Genomic DNA, 15,915 nt, shown 5'->3' on the forward strand with positions numbered 1-15,915 from the left:
AGATCCAAAGAGCTGTCACTATCAGTGAAGCAAGCCATCATTAGGCTGAAAAAACAAAACAAACCCATCAAAGATAGCAAAAACATTAGGTGTGGCCAAATCAACTTTTTGGAACATCCTTTAAAAGAAAGAACGCACCGGTGAGCTCAGCAACACCAAAGACCCAGAAGACCACAGAAGACAACTGTGGTGGATGACCGAAGAATTGTTTCCCTGGTGAAGAAAACACCCTTCACAACAGTTGGCCAGATCAAGAACACTCTCCAGGAGGTAGGAGTATGTGTGTCAAAGTCCACAATCAAGAGAAGACTTCACCAGAGTGAATACAGAGGGTTCACCACAAGATGTAAACCATTGGTGAGCCTCAAAAACAGGAAGGCCAGATTAGAGTTTGCCAAACAACATCTAAAAAAGCCTTCACAGTTCCGGAACAACATCCTATGGACAGATGAGACCAAGATCAACTTGTACCAGAGTGATGGGAAGAGAAGAGTATGGAGAAGGAAAGGAACTGCTCATGATCCAAAGCATACCACCTCATCAGTGAAGTATGGTGGTGGTAGTATCATGGCGTGGGCATGTATGGCTGCCAGTGGAACTGGTTCTCTTGTATTTATTGATGATGTGACTGCTGACAAAAGCAGCAGGATGAATTCTGAAGTGTTTCAGGCAATATTATCTGCTCATATTCTGTCAAATGCTTCAGAACTCATTGGACGGCGCTTCACAGTGCAGATGGACAATGACCCGAAGCATACTGCGAAAGCAAGCAAAGAGTTTTTTAAGGGAAAGAAGTGAAATGTTATGCAATGGCCAAATCAATCACCTGACCTGAATCCGATTGAGCATGCATTTCACTTGCTGAAGACAAAACTGAAGGGAAAATGCCCCAAGAACAAGCAGGAACTGAAGACAGTTGCAGTAGAGGCCTGGCAGAGCATCACCAGGGATGAAACCCAGCATCTGGTGATGTCTATGCGTTCCAGACTTCAGGCTGTAATTGACTGCAACCAGGATTTGCAACCAAGTATTAAAAAGTGAAAGTTTGATTTATGATTGTTAATCTGTCCCATTTAAAAGTGGGAGGCACATATACAAACTGTTTTAATTCCTACACCGTTCACCTAATTTGGATGTAAATACCCTCAAATTAAAGCTGAAAGTCTGCAGTTAAAGCACATCTTGTTTGTTTCATTCCAAATCCATTGTGATGGTGTATAGAGCCAAAAATATTAGAATTGTTGCTGTCCCAATATTTATGGACCTGACTGACTGCGTGTGTGTATGTATGTATGTATGTATATATATATGTGTATAGATAGATAGATAGATATAGATACACACACACACACACACACACACACACACACACACACACACACGTATATACAGAGACACACGTATATACAGAGACACAGAAAAACTAGTGACTCACTGTCTTTCTACTGCTGTGCCATAGGGAAAGTACCGCTTACGCTGTCATAGTTTGGTAGTACAACTAAAGACCAAAAATCCCTTCAGAAGATAATTACGTTGGCTCAGAGTATCATTGGTAGTCTGCTTCCTACTCTGAAGGACATTTATTATAGTCATTGTGTCAGTAGAGCATTCATTCTAGTAAAGGATCCCTCTCTCTCCTTGTCATTGTCTGTTTACCCTTCTGGCATCTGGAAGGCCTTATAGCACAATTGTGTTGTTGCAGTTAAGTCTTTTTTAAACTTTTACCTACAGGCAAGCCTAAAATACGAGTATCTCCTATATGTGCACTGTTTGGGAGATATTCACACTGTATGCAACTTGTGATATCAGTGGCGCATGCACTCATAGCCATGGCGTCCCTTCAGAGCTCTGTGCCACGGCCAAGTAATGTTATCGCGGCTTGGCCAATCAGACGGCTGGGCATGCAAACCTGGAAGGAAGACAGGGTGAAGATGGAAGCTCTGTCAGCGGTGACCGTACAGCGCTGTAGGGCTTCATTCTAAGGTAAGTATTTCATAATGTGCTAGTATGCAATCAGTACAAGCAGATATTGCCGTTGTCTTGGAGGTTTTTTTTATTTTTTAAAGGCTGCAGTTTCCTACCGCTTTAAGAAAGTTATTTTTTTTTATAATATATAGTGTATGTATATGTGTGTGTATATATATGTGTATATATATATATATATATATATATATAATATATGACTTTCCTATAGGTACTGTAAATATATCTTAACTTGCACCGTTTAGGCAATATTTACTGTATACTGCGCCGATTACTTCATTGGCGCATGCGCCCTGAAGGAAGAGCAACCCGTGCCGTTTCTTCAGGGCCTGTGCCATGACCGGCAGCTCCCACACTTGACGTCAGCGCAGCTCCGGCCAATCACTGTGCCAGAGCCTGCGAACCCAGGGGAGATGTCGGGCGTGTCAGCTGCATGTGGGTGCCGTTGCAGGGCTTCGTTTTAAGCCAAGTATTTTATAATGAGCTATTATGAGATGCATACTAGATCATTATGCCTTTTGTGTTGCAGGTTTTTTGTTATTTGTTCATGGGGTTTACAACCTCTTTAATGGATAATGCATAGTTCAGCCCAGAGTTGTACATAATATACAATGGGGGAAATGTACTAAAACTGGAGCAGACAGAATCTGGAGCATAACCCTTGAGCAAAGACAAAGAAGTTGGTCCCTATTGTAAAAGCCTTGTATTAATCCTTCTGATGCATGGACTCCAGCTGTAATGCGTTTCAAGGGTGGGTAGAGAGGTCTAAGCATCGGAAAGATTATAGTATAACTAAAGGCAACATTTTTTAGTTTTGTTTTGCATAAAGTAGAAATGGACGGCAACACCTGTCAGTTTTTTATTGCAGCCTCTGCCCCCGTTAAGGAGATTCACCCTCCCGATTTATTCTGTTTACTGCTATCAACAAAAGCGGGGAGGGCATGGATTTTCTCCTCTTGCTTCCTGTTTGGCTATGGGACAGGAAGTGAAGGGAAATTTCCCCAATGGGTCACAGATAGGGGGGGGGGGGGGGGAGTTAACAGGAGTTATAATCTTCTTCATTTTCTCCATTCAAAAAATGTTTTGCTTATAGTTCCACTTTAATGCATATTCATACAAGGTTTTTAAAGTAGAGAGCGGCGGCTTTTTCTTTGCTGAGATGTTATGTTCATTAAGCACACAGAGACCCGCTGGAAGCTTGCACTGACTGGTTGTAGCAGGGAGGGGTTGGAGTGCCTCGTGCAGCTGTGTACAGTAGCCAATCAGCTTCTCCCTTAAGCCTGTTCATTTTGGACTCATTCACATTATCTGCAGTGATTTGCGATTATCCACCCTGATTAAATGCAGGTCACTGGTAGGGCACATAGAAAACAATGAATTTGTGTGTGCCCTTTTCACACCACAATGTTGGTATGATGTGTGATACAGTGTATAAAAGTGTGGCAGGTCTGCATTTTTCTGCAGTGTACTGGATTGCGGTGCACAGCAGACTACATGACACAAAAAAAAAAAAAAAAAAAAAATAGTACAATGTACTGCCCAAGCATGCATGGTAAAATACTGCATTTTACGATATGGGCTAGTGTGAACAAAACCCTAAAGCCAAGGAAACTGCCATCTTGGCTTCTGTTTGATCTGCAACTGCTATGATGATGCAGATGTAATCAGTTATGACACCAGCCATTTGATGATTTGACAGTTTGGTTAAGTAAATGAGACCGTCACGATCCTGACACGTGCCGTGTTCTATCAGATTTCCCTACCCAGTCAGATTTCTCTACCTACGTCATTTCCGGTTGAGATCAGCTGTGGATTCGTCATGCAGCAGCTTGTAGCCGTGTCACACGTCCTATTGGGCATGCTCAGAATAGGTAGGGAATTTTGATAACATTGTAAGGATTCAGGCAAAAGTCCTAGTGTGCATGCGCCGGCACATGCGCACCAATGGGTCGGGCATTGGGATCTCTTATAACAAACATCCATCTGATCTCCATGGCCCACACTGCGCTGACCCCACATTGCGCCGACCCGACAATCCGATCTCCATGCCCCACACTGCGCCAACCCGACAACGAGACATTGGGCATGCGCATGTGGGTAGGGAATAGGATTGTCCCATTGTCGGCTCTGCGCAGTGTGTGCCATGGAGATCAGATGTATTTTTGTTATAAGAGATGCCGCTGCCCCATCCGTTGGTGCGCATGCACCCGCTCATGCGCAGTCGTACTTTTGCCTCACCCCTTACGATGTTATCAAAATTCCCTACCTATTCCGCGCATGCGCAGTAGGACGTGTGACGCGGCTACAGCTGGTGCATGACGAACCCGCACCAGAAATTATGTAGGTAGGGAAATCTGACAGGGTAGGGTTTTCTGATAGAACACCGGAATGTAATTTTTTTTTTTTTTACTGTTAAATTGACGGGTTGAGTTCCACTGCTTTAAAGTGGTTCTAAAAGGAAAACATTTCACCTTAAGGGTCCATTCACACTAGCGCGACTTGTCAGGCGACTTGGTCGCCTGACAAGTCGCGGTCGCTCGCTCGCCATTGAATAGTACAGGACCCGTTCTAATAGGAGCGACACAAGTCGCTCCGACTTAGAAAAAGGGTTCTGTACTACTTTGGGGCGACCTGGAGGCGACTTGCATTGACTTCAATTATATGAAGTCCCTGCATTTTGCTCCGAGACTTCACAGGTCGCCCCAGCAAGTCGTGTCGTGCCAGTCTGAATGGGCGCTTAGGCTCCTTTCACACCGGTCGTTTCTGCCTGTCCACTTTTCAGTGTGTCCGCTGTTACCCACTGGCATCCAATCCAATCTGGTCCGCTAAAAACAGACGGATGGGCATATGTTTGCCATCCGTCGGGTGGAAATGGGCATGCATGCCCCATAGAGAGCAACTGCTGTGCCTGTGTCCGATCTGCATACCGGAGAGGACACGGATTGTCATCTGCCTGCTCAGCGGGGATCAGCGACGAGGTCCCCTGCTGAGCAGGCGGATCCGCTTAAACAGATTCCGCCCCATGTGAAAGGGGCCTAATGCATTACCTGCTTTAAGGTAAACCAAAAACCTTCTAGTAGTAGTAGTATGCCTCCCTCCTAAGTCCTCACTTGATCCAGTGGTGTGTCCATGTGTAGTGAATCCTAGGACACAGAGAGCCTCCTGGGACACCTCACAGGTCCCAGTAAGTTCGCATGTGCACTGGAGATCCAGCTGTAAGAGATCAAGAAGTCACCAATGGCTCCCGCATCCAAGATGGTGATTGACTGACTGCAGGGACTCCATGCTCTGGACTCCATTGGCTGGTGTCGGTTTCTTAAAAGTCAACCCATACAGAATTTGTAGCTGCTGACTTTTTATTTCTTTCAATCTTGAGTTTAGTTCCTATTTAAGTTCTTAGGAATGACCTAGTGACACATCACATGTTTTGTTTCTTGTTGGGTCTGTTGAATGTGTATAAATGCATTAACAGCACTGCAAGACGTAGGCTTGGCAAAGCAGCCAACGCAGAGAAATACTATGCAACGGATAGTGTATCTTCTAATCTACAGTATACATCATATGATTAGATGTAAAGCCTCATCGGAAATCTGTACAGGGAGAGATGCAGGTACTTGGACTGCTGATCTTCCCCTTAAAAAGCTTAAAATGGTTGTAAAGGCTGAAGGTTTTTTTGCTTTCATGCATTAAAGTAAAAAAAAAACACCTGTGTGTTGAGCCCTCACCTGAGCCAGCCCACTCTCGATCCAGCGATGTGCACGAGAGCCTCGGCTCTCACAGGACTCCCTCCCATCATTGGCTGAGACAGCAGTGGAAGCCATTGGCTGTTAATCACAGCCAATGAGGAGAGGGCGGGGCACAGCCGTGGCTCTATGTATCTTATGGGTGCATAGAGCAGGGCTCAGGAGTGAGCATGCACCAGTGATCCCATAGGAAGTGGCTTGCTATTGGGGGGCACTGGTCAAGGGGGAGAAGCCAGCAATGCCAGTGGGGCACCCGCAAAGAGGAGAGAGTTGGGGCTGCTCTGTGTAAAACCACGGCTTAGAGCAGGTATAAATAACATGTTTGTTTAAAAAAAAAAAGCCAAACCTTTTATACCACTTTAAGCTGGCCACACATGGCTTGAATTTCACCCAATTCCTGCTGAATCGGTACAAATTTAAGCCATGGTTAGCTCTGTTAGCACCATCCAGCTAGACAAACATTAAAAAAAAAGAAAAATAGCTTGGTGGAAAATTGTTGGCCAAACATTGACTGCGTCTAATCCGATGAAGTCACTGTTCAGATATTCAGGCAGCCGCGGGCACCACAGCTGGTTGAATACCGTAGCTGGCAAAGGAGATTTCTTTATCCATTCTGTTTGGTGTAATTGAGGGCTTCCATATTCACCCGGTCTTCCTTCTGAGTTTGCAGGCTTCGGCAATTTGACTGGCTGAGCCACGATGACATCACTCCTGTGGCGTGGCAATCTGTCCATTAAGAGCGCAGTGCGCATGCGCTGGTTTTGTCCCTGACTGCTACTTTAGTAAATATCCCATTTAGGCTTACCTGTAGGTACAAGTAAACAAAATAGGCTTTACTACTACTTTAATGCCCTTACCATATGTATGCACACTTTGTTATACGCTAGGGTCGATTTAGTTTTGTATAGAGTGGGGCAAGGTTGGACCCCCTGTCAAATGTTTTTTTTTTTTTATTGCTTTCGTCCCTATGGTCAACCCAAGAAGGTGAGGGGGAATCCAAAATTTGAGAGTTGTTCCTAAAACAAGAGCTGAGGGGAAACCCCCCTAATGGGGACAATTGTTCGGGGGAAAAGGGTACTTTCCCCTCACAGCAAACATAACCTGGCAGGGTTTTAACACTTCCCTTCTGCACATTTTGGTTATATTTGCACTTTAAAGTCAAAGTAGTATTGTAGTTTTTGTTGTAGTTATGCAATCAAGCTCCATATACAGTAATAAATATGGTTTTGGCACTCCCTGACCAGCACTGGTGATTGGAGCAGTGTTCGGGGGACATTTCAGACCACTGGGGAGCCAGGCTGCTGCGTTGTATGACTCTGCGGTATGCTGCTGTAGCAGTTTAAAAAAAAAAAGTATGGAGCAGCAAATGTATTGCTTTGTATGCAGCCTGATTTCATACACACTGCTCAAAAAAAACTAAAGGAACACTTTTTTAATCAGAGTATAGCATTGAGTCAATTACAATTCCTTTGATATTGATCTGGTCAGTTAGGTAGCAGAGGGGCTTTGTTAATCAGTTTCAGCTGCTTTGGTTTTGATGAAATTAACAGGTGCACTAGATGGGCAACAGTTAGACAACCTCCAAAATGGGAATGGTTTTACAGGTGGATCTCCGACCTTTTCTTCCCTACTCCTCTTTTTTCACTGGTTTTGCATTTGGCTAGTGTCACTACTGGTAGCATGAGGCAATACCTGGACCCTATAGAGGTTGCACAGGCAGTCCAACTCCTCCAGGATGGCACATCAATATGTGTCATTGCCAGAAGGTTTGCTGTGTCTCCCAGCACATTCTCAAGAGCATGGAGGAGATTCCAGGCCACAGGCAGTTACTCTAGAAGAGCTGGACAGGGCCATAGAAGGTTCTTTAACTCATCAGCAGGACCGGTATCTGCTCCATTGTGCAGGGGCACTGCCAGAGTCCTACAAAATGACCTCCAGCAGGCCACTGGTGTGAATGTCTCTGACCAAACAATCAGAAACAGACTTCATGAGGGTGGTCTGAGGGCCAGACGTCCTCTACTGGGGCCCTGTGCTCACTGCCCGGCACCGTGGAGCTTGATTTGACCTTTGGCATTTAACACCAGAATTGGCAGGTCAGCCACTGGCACCCTTTGCTTTTCACAAATGAGAGCAGGTTCACCCTGAGGTCATGTGAAAGGGTCTGGAGAAGCAGTGGAGAACGTTATGCTGCCTGTAACATCGTTCAGCATGACCAGTTTGGTGGTGGGTCAGTGATGGTCTGGGGAGGCATATCCATGGAGGGACGCACAGACTTCTAAAGACTAGGCGATGGCACCCTGACTGCCATTCGGTATCGGGATGAAATCCTTGGACACAATGTCAGACCCTACACTGGTGCAGTGGTTCCTGGGTTCCTCCTGGTGCATGACAATGCCCTGGCTCATTTGGCGAGAGTATGCAACCAATTCCTGGAGGATGAAGGAATGGATACCATTAAATGGCCCCCACTCTCGCCTGGCCTAAATCCAATAAAACACCTCTGGGACATTATGTTTTGGTCCATCTCAGTCTGTTTAGGAGCTCAGTGATGCCCTGGTCCAGATCTGGGAGGATATTTCCCAGGACACCATCTGTGGTCTCATTAGGAGTGCCCTGATGTTGTCAGGCATGCATACAAGTACGTGGGGGCCATACAAACTACTGAGTACCATTTTGAGTTGTTGTTGCAATGAAATTTCAGCAAAATGGACTAGCCTGCTGCATCATTTTTTCACTTTGATTTTCGGGTTGTCATTGAATTCAGCCCTCTGTAGGTTGATAATTTTAATTTCCATCAAAGGATGTGGAATCCTTTCCTTCCTAACACATTACCCAGTCCATACCAGTATAGATCCTAACACATTACCCAGTCCATACCAGTATAGATCCTAACACATTACCCAGTCCATACCAGTATAGATATCCAGCATGAGATTTTTCCCCATTGAGATCTGATGTGTTGTCCAAGTGTTCCTTTAATATTTTTGAGCAGTGTATTTTATTTATTTATATTTATATATATATATATATATATATATATATATATATATATATATATATATATATATATATATATATATATATATATATAATCTAAAGGGTTTAATTGGGGTTTTTAAATTTTAAGTACAATTTGAACCGCAGAAAGACCATGGTTTGTCTATCTACACAAAGTATAACTCTGTATTGTTATATGTATTTTTTTAATTTAATATTTTATTATTTTTTAAGATCTCTCAAGAGACCTGTACAAAAAAAAGAAAAATCACTGCATGCACTTTGGCGTTTTGTGATTTATGTAAATTATACATGATAGAAATGATCTATTTGGGCAGCTCCTGTATTCTGCAATGATTTGTGCTCATCCTGAAACATATCTTTTGTTTTCAGCTGAGGCCCTCTTTGTACGGGAGAGTAGAGCTGGGATTCGCAGGCCTTAGTGCTTGTGTCCCTGTAAACACTTATTGTTTGCCTTTCTACTTAGCTCCATGATAATGAGATCCTAGCAGGAGGAAGCAGCATAGCTGGCAGACAAATGTGCTAGGCGGGTGAGGGGCATTGTCATGCTTTATAGGAAGGTTGTGAACACATTCCTTTTATAGTGTGTGTAAAGCTAAAACCTGGGTTCGTTTTGAATAGAGTAAAGCCCGGCCATACGTGGATTGAAATTCTGCCAATTCAGCAGAGACCAGCCGAATTTCAATTCATGTATGGGCACCCTGGTTGTACACAAGTCGAACTATCGATCGAATAGTGGACAACCAGCCTGTTGGGTTTTCCACGAACGATTAGTGCTGCCGGCAGGGAAGGCTCCCCGCCTGCAGAACACAATAACCTTACAGGAGGGATTCCCCCATCAACTCTGACTGTGCTGATGGGGAAAGCAATTGGCTTTGCAAAATCTATGGCCTGCCTAAAAAATGATTAAAGAAATATTCCAAGTAAGGCCTCTTTCACACGGGCGATCCGATCCGCCGGTCAGTTTTTCAGGCGGACCTGATCAGGTGCTCCATGCATCCCTATGGGGCAGCGGATGTCACCGGTGACCTCTCCGCTGCTATCCGATCCGATCCTGTCCGTGAAATCCGGACGGATAGAAACCCTATTTTACATCCGTCTGGAGGATCGGTTTGGATGAGAACAGACAGGAGGTTCGTTCTCTTCCGATCTCCCCATAGTGGACTGCCGGGATCTGACAGCTCCGTCCCTGCACACAGAGCGGAGACGGAGCTGTCATCCGCCTGCTCAGCGGGGATTGGCGGATCGATCCCCTGCTGAGCAAAACGGACTCCATCGGGCGGTGCGCCGTGTGAAAGAGGCCTAAAAATATTTCATACATAGTTCTGTTGGTCCAGCTTGAATCTATGTAACTATGAATATATCCTACCTGGATGATAACCCCGGAAATGACTGAAGTAGACCCCACTACTACAGTGATTTCCCCTTTCTTCTTATTCCCTTCCTTAGCAGCTGGGCTGCTGCATCCTGAACACAGGAGGTTGGCTGCTCGGTAGGGGTGCTGTTCAGTAAGTCTTTTTGTATTTTCTGAATTAATGCAAAGCTTTCTCTGATTGGACAGGGTGGGCAAGCTAGCTAGCAGGCAGTTTCTTTTGCGAATAATAGCTTTTCTTCTTGCGTTTTTTTTTTTTTCTTATGTTTTTATTGAGTTTTCATTATAGTAGGTAAGTGTACAGAAAATGTTATAGCTGTCGATGCATTGTCTTTTGAACACAGTGCACATTGTAGAAATGCAACAAAGTTTTGTGCCTTTCATTGGTGAACTTGTACATGGCAATCATTAACAGTGGAGGCCCAACCAGAACATGTCGCCCACCACCCCTGACGCATTTTTTCTTTTTTAAAGCTAATGTGGTAGATATGGCAATTTTTACTTCGTTACATTAGACTAGCTTAGATTAATGTCAGTACACTATATTGCCAAAATTATTGGGACGCCTGCCTTTACACACACATGAACCTTAATGGAATCCCACTCTTAGTCCATAGGGTTCAATATTGAGTTGGTCCACCCTTTGCAGCTATAAAAACTTCAACTCTTTTGGTAAGGCTGTCCACAAGGTTTAGGAGTGTGTCTATGGGAATGTTTGACCTTTTTGTCCAAAAGCGCATTTGTGAGGTCAGGCACTGATGAAGAGTAGGCCTGGCTCACAGTCTTCGCTCTTATTCATCCCAAAGGTTTTCTATTCGGTTGAGGTCAGAATTTTGTGCAGGCCAGTGAAGTTCCTCCACCCTAAACTTGCTCATCCATGTCTTTTATACACCTTGCTTTGTACACTGGTGCGCAGTCATGTTGGAACAGGAAGGGGTCATCCCCAAACTGTTCCCACAAAGTTGGGAGCATGAAATTGTCCAAAATGTCTTGGTTTGCTGACACCTTAAGGCTGGGTTTCCCCCGCATCCAATTCACATGACAGGAGAGTGTGACTGGCTCTTAATGGAGCTGGTTCACACATCTCCGGGGCAGCCATGTCCGGGTCCTGTGCATCTTTTGGCTCGGTTTCGGTCCGAATTCGGATAAAAATTTGGACCTGATTCACTCCTGAAACGGTAAACCGGGACGCACCCGACCCCCTGCTGCGAGCCGCTCTGCAAATAGTGTGAACCTAGCCTAAGAGATCCCTTCACTGGAATAAAAGGGCCAAGCCCAATCCCTGACAAACAACCCCATGCCAAAAACCCATTTTCCACCAAATGATTTGGACCAGTGCACAAAGCAAGGTTCATAAAGACATGGATAAGCGTGTTTAGGGTGGAGGAACTTGACTGTCGTGACCGCAACTCGATAGAACACCTATGGGATGAATAAGAGGGGAGACTGCGAGACATGTTTGTGCCATACCTCTAGAACAGGAGTCTCCAAATTTTCTAAACAAAGGGCAAATTTACTGTGATTCAGGTGGACTGTGTCCATTTGGAGTAGAAAATGGTCCAGTGTCAGTGGGGAGTAAACAATGCCCTGTCATTTGGTTTTAGTGGGAGGAAGATTGCCTCACTGTTGGTATGAGTGGGAGGAGTAATGATGGTGCCAGTGGGAGGAATGGTGCCCATCATTGGTATCAGTTGGAAAAAAAGTGTCCCGAGGGCCAGATAACAGCAAGTAAGGGCATCTTACCCCAGGTCACAGTTTGGAGACCACTGCACTAGAAGCTGGATATCAGTGTAGTAGGACAAGCTACTACAGTGCTGCTAGCTTCTAGGTCAGGGGTCTTCAAACTATGGCCCTCCAGTTGTTCAGGAACTACAATTCCCATCATGCCTAGTCATGTCTTGAGTTTTACAATGCCTCATGGGATTTGTAGTTCCGCAACAGCTGGAGGGCCGTAGTTTGAGGATCCCTGTTCTAGGTCCTGTGCCAGGTAGCTGCCCTACTGCTTAGCGAACACAGGAGGTCGCACTCGCACCATTCAGAGACTACTTTGCATTTTTTTAGCGATTGCAAAGTGTTGTCTGATGGGACTAGATGGCGACATCACTACACTGTCTCTCCACCCTGTTCAATCAGAGAACCTTTTGGATTTATTAAGAAAATGCAAACTGTCCCTGAATGGTGCCCAACCTAGCGAGCTATCTGTGTTCACAAAGCTAGTGGGGATCACTAGAGTAGCGTTGCCTACTACAGTGATTTCCAGCTTCCGCAGGGATCCCGCAGATATGACACATACATCTTTATGTTGGACCAATGTAATTATGTAAAAACGCCCCACCTACACTTCAGCTTTAATTAAGCAAAGTTCCACTTTTAAAGAATTAGTGCAGAACAGATATTTCAGCTTGTCTTATACTGAATCACCTAACAGTTTCTCCAATTTCTTGGGGACTCTATTGGTGAGATCTCTGGGCTTAGTTCCCGGATCTGCACACCGGTTTTGACCATTCATAAGGGATTCCCGCTCTCCCTGTTGGATTGTTTTTTTTATTTTACGTTATGGAGGATATCACAGGTGGAACCGGAACAGACAAAGGTGGGTGGCCACTCCCAAGTAGACCGTAACAGAGTCAGGAATGACAAGGAGCTGTTGCTGTTAAATATCCAAGACACATCAGAAGCCTGGGGCTCTCGACACACAAGGCTTTATTAAAATATCACTTTTGGGTAGAATGGCTATTTTAATTGTAAAGTGACTTATTTTGTTTGTTATCCTTTAACATCCATTGTCTTTCCTTTCTTCTATGTCCTTTAGCCTCTGTATCCTCCCCCTCCGTCTGTCTCTTCCCACCTTCGCTTGTCATCATGTCTCAGACTCTGCAAATGGAGATTCCCAACTTTGGGAACAGCATTCTGGAATGCTTGAACGAGCAACGCCTCCAGGGTCTGTACTGCGATGTCTCTGTGGTGGTCCGTGGTCACCAGTTCAAAGCCCACCGGGCTGTCCTGGCTGCCAGCAGCTCTTATTTCAGAGACCTGTTCCACAACAGCAAGAACCCGGTGGTGGAATTACCTGGTTCTGTCCAGCCACAGTCTTTTCAGCAAATCCTGAGCTTCTGCTACACCGGACGGCTCAGCATGAATGTAGGAGACCAATTCCTGCTTATGTACACGGCTGGCTTCCTGCAGATCCAGGAGATCATGGAAAAGGGAACAGAGTTCTTCCTGAAGGTCAGCTCACCCAGTTGTGATTCGCAGGGTCTCCATCCTGAAGAAACTCCTAGTTCTGAGCCACCAAGCCCTGCCACAACAGCAGCAGTCGCAGCAGCAGGCAACGTCATGGTGCCTCTGTCCTCATCTTCATCTTACAACACTTCACGACCTCCCCGGGTTAAGACAGAGAGCCAGGAGTCAGAAGCCGTGCAGTGCACCCCCGTGGCCAAGAGACTGTGGGATGGGGGACAGAAAGATGCTGGAGGAGCCAATAGGAAGGTGGCGCGTTTTTCCCAAGGTGCCGGTACTGGACCTGGTGGGCCATCAGGGGCAGCAGGCACGGCTGCAATGGGTTCGGAGAGGACCAGCCCAGGAACATCCAGTGCATACACAAGTGACAGCCCAGGGTCTTACCACGAGGAGGATGAAGAGGAGGAGGTTGGAGAGGATGGAACAGAAGAACAGTACCGTCAAATCTGCAACATGTATACAATGTACAGCATGATGAACGTCAACCAGGCCGGTGAGAGAGCCAATGGGGGCATCAGTAGCGGTATGTGTGATTTTGGTTATGATTGATTTTTCTATGATATATGTGCTTAAGAATGGAGGCAACATTTCAGAATTGCAAAAGCCTTTTTATTGATCTTTAACAGACATTTTATTTTCCTCTGACATATGTATCTTTCCGGACTCCGATTTCAAGGGGGGTGGGGAGGAACTAAAATTGTTAAAGATCAATAAAGGTTTTTGAAAATTTGAAAAGACTTATTTCCTCTACAGATTCGCAAGGTATAAACATTTACTAAAGATTAAAATGACACAGCTGTCAGTCTATATAAAGGCCTTAAGGGTAGAGGTACACCGAAATTTTGGTACTGGAAATGCAGGATGCACTTGGCCGAAAACCAAAATAGAAAATTACAGTTTAAAAAAAAAAAAAAATATATATATATATATTATATTCAATCTTTTTTAGTTAATATCATGGATTTAAATGAATATGAATTTAAAATTGGCACCGTTTGCGCAAGAAAAGCTCATGAAAAATGCATCCCTTTTATGTATGTCTTCACACTGGTCCGCTGCACTTCCATTGTGGTAAAAAATCTTCCCTGCTGCATTTTTGGTCAGTTAAAGAGGAAGTAAACCCTCCTCTGACACTTTTACCTATAGGTAATCCTATATTAAGGCTTACCTATAGGTACTGTAAATATCTCCTAAACATGTACCGTTTAGGAGATATTTACCTTACATGCAGCCAGTGACGCCACTGGCGCATGCGCTCTGAAGTAACGGCCGCTGGTGCCGTTTCTTCAGAGCCCCGTGCCGTGACCGTCGGCTCCCGTTCGCGTGCACGACGTCACCGCGGCCCCGGCCAATCAGATGGCCGGATGCCGCGATCCCGGAAGACGGGCGACTGGACATGTCGCCCGTCATACAGGTGAGCGGGCGGCACGGCGGGGGCTCGTTCTTAGGTAAGTATTTCATAATGAGCTAGTATGCGATGCATACTAGCTCATTATGGGTTTCTCTTTCAGGTTACAGCAAAAAAAAAACTTTCACGGGTTTACAACCTCTTTAAATAAACCACACTAAAAACACACCACCTAGTTGAAATGCATTGAAAAATCAGCAAGAACGCATCAATAAGTTACGTTTGATCGATTCTGTTTTTGAGTCACATGACCAATGAAAAAACCCACCATAAGCACAGTAAAATCGCATGTGTTTCCTCCTTCATTATTGCACCTTTTTCTTTATCAGCAAACTGCCGAAAACACAATTTTCGGCCACCGAATTTTCGGTGCATCTCTACCTGTATTGTGGAAGCTGTGTCCAAAAAAAGATCCGCAGAGGACAAAGGACTGGTCACAAGTATTGCTCGTGGTCTCCCTGCAGTTGATCTTTTCCCCATTAATACTCTACCAAGCCTACACAGTGTCTGTGTGGAGGAATTCATCTTGGTACTGGCAGGCCCCCTAGATGACTAGTGGGGTAGTTATCTTGAAGCAGCAGGAGAGATGTAGGAAGCAGGGATCCACAGAATAAAATGAAGTATAAACATAGAGAACCATGTACTGCAGATCCTCGGGTACAGCTTCCTCTTTAACGAGCAGAACAGTGAGGATCCAGGACAGGAGTGCCTGCGCACACGCGCCAGGAGTGCCTGCGCACACGCGCCAGGAGTGCCTGCGCACACGCGCCAGGAGTGCCTGCGCACACGCGCCAGGAGTGCCTGCGCACACGCGCCAGGAGTGCACTACCATTTTATTTTCAGTAGAGAGAAGACAAAAATGTATTTTTGGGAAAATTTACATTTTTATGTTTCTTAGAATATAGCGTATCTTTACTTTTCAAGTTTGGGTCTACTTTAAAGCCCATTTTAAGTCAAGTTGGTGTATAGAGCTTAAGACGTACTAACAATCTACATTTTGATAGTCCTGCCCCCATTATTTTTTATTTTTTTTTCAAATTCTTTATTTCGACAAAGTATCCAACAAACCGCATCTAGGCATGTTCAACAGTAAGCTCTTACAACACAAGGGGACCAAGTAGAAAAATGTCACAACAATCTATAATAGATAT

At 44.9% G+C, this 15,915-nt stretch overlaps 1 protein-coding gene across 3 annotated transcripts in view; it reads left to right on the top strand.

The window, feature by feature from the left end:
• Nucleotides 1–15,915, top strand: part of NACC1 (nucleus accumbens associated 1) — a 75,195-nt gene that overhangs the window by 19,873 nt on the left and 39,407 nt on the right. For 2 of the 3 annotated variants that reach the window (XM_082255387.1, XM_082255388.1), the window contains exon 3: nucleotides 12,929–13,879. In XM_082255387.1, coding sequence (XP_082111513.1) covers nucleotides 12,979–13,879 — 901 coding nt within the window. In that variant the 5' untranslated portion in view covers nucleotides 12,929–12,978. The remainder of the gene's footprint in view (nucleotides 1–12,928; nucleotides 13,880–15,915) is intronic. The other variant, XM_082255389.1, reaches the window with a different exon arrangement.

Source organism: Pelophylax lessonae (genome assembly GCF_965119305.1).
Source record: "Pelophylax lessonae genome assembly, chromosome: 4".
Classification (NCBI taxonomy): domain Eukaryota; kingdom Metazoa; phylum Chordata; class Amphibia; order Anura; family Ranidae; genus Pelophylax; species Pelophylax lessonae.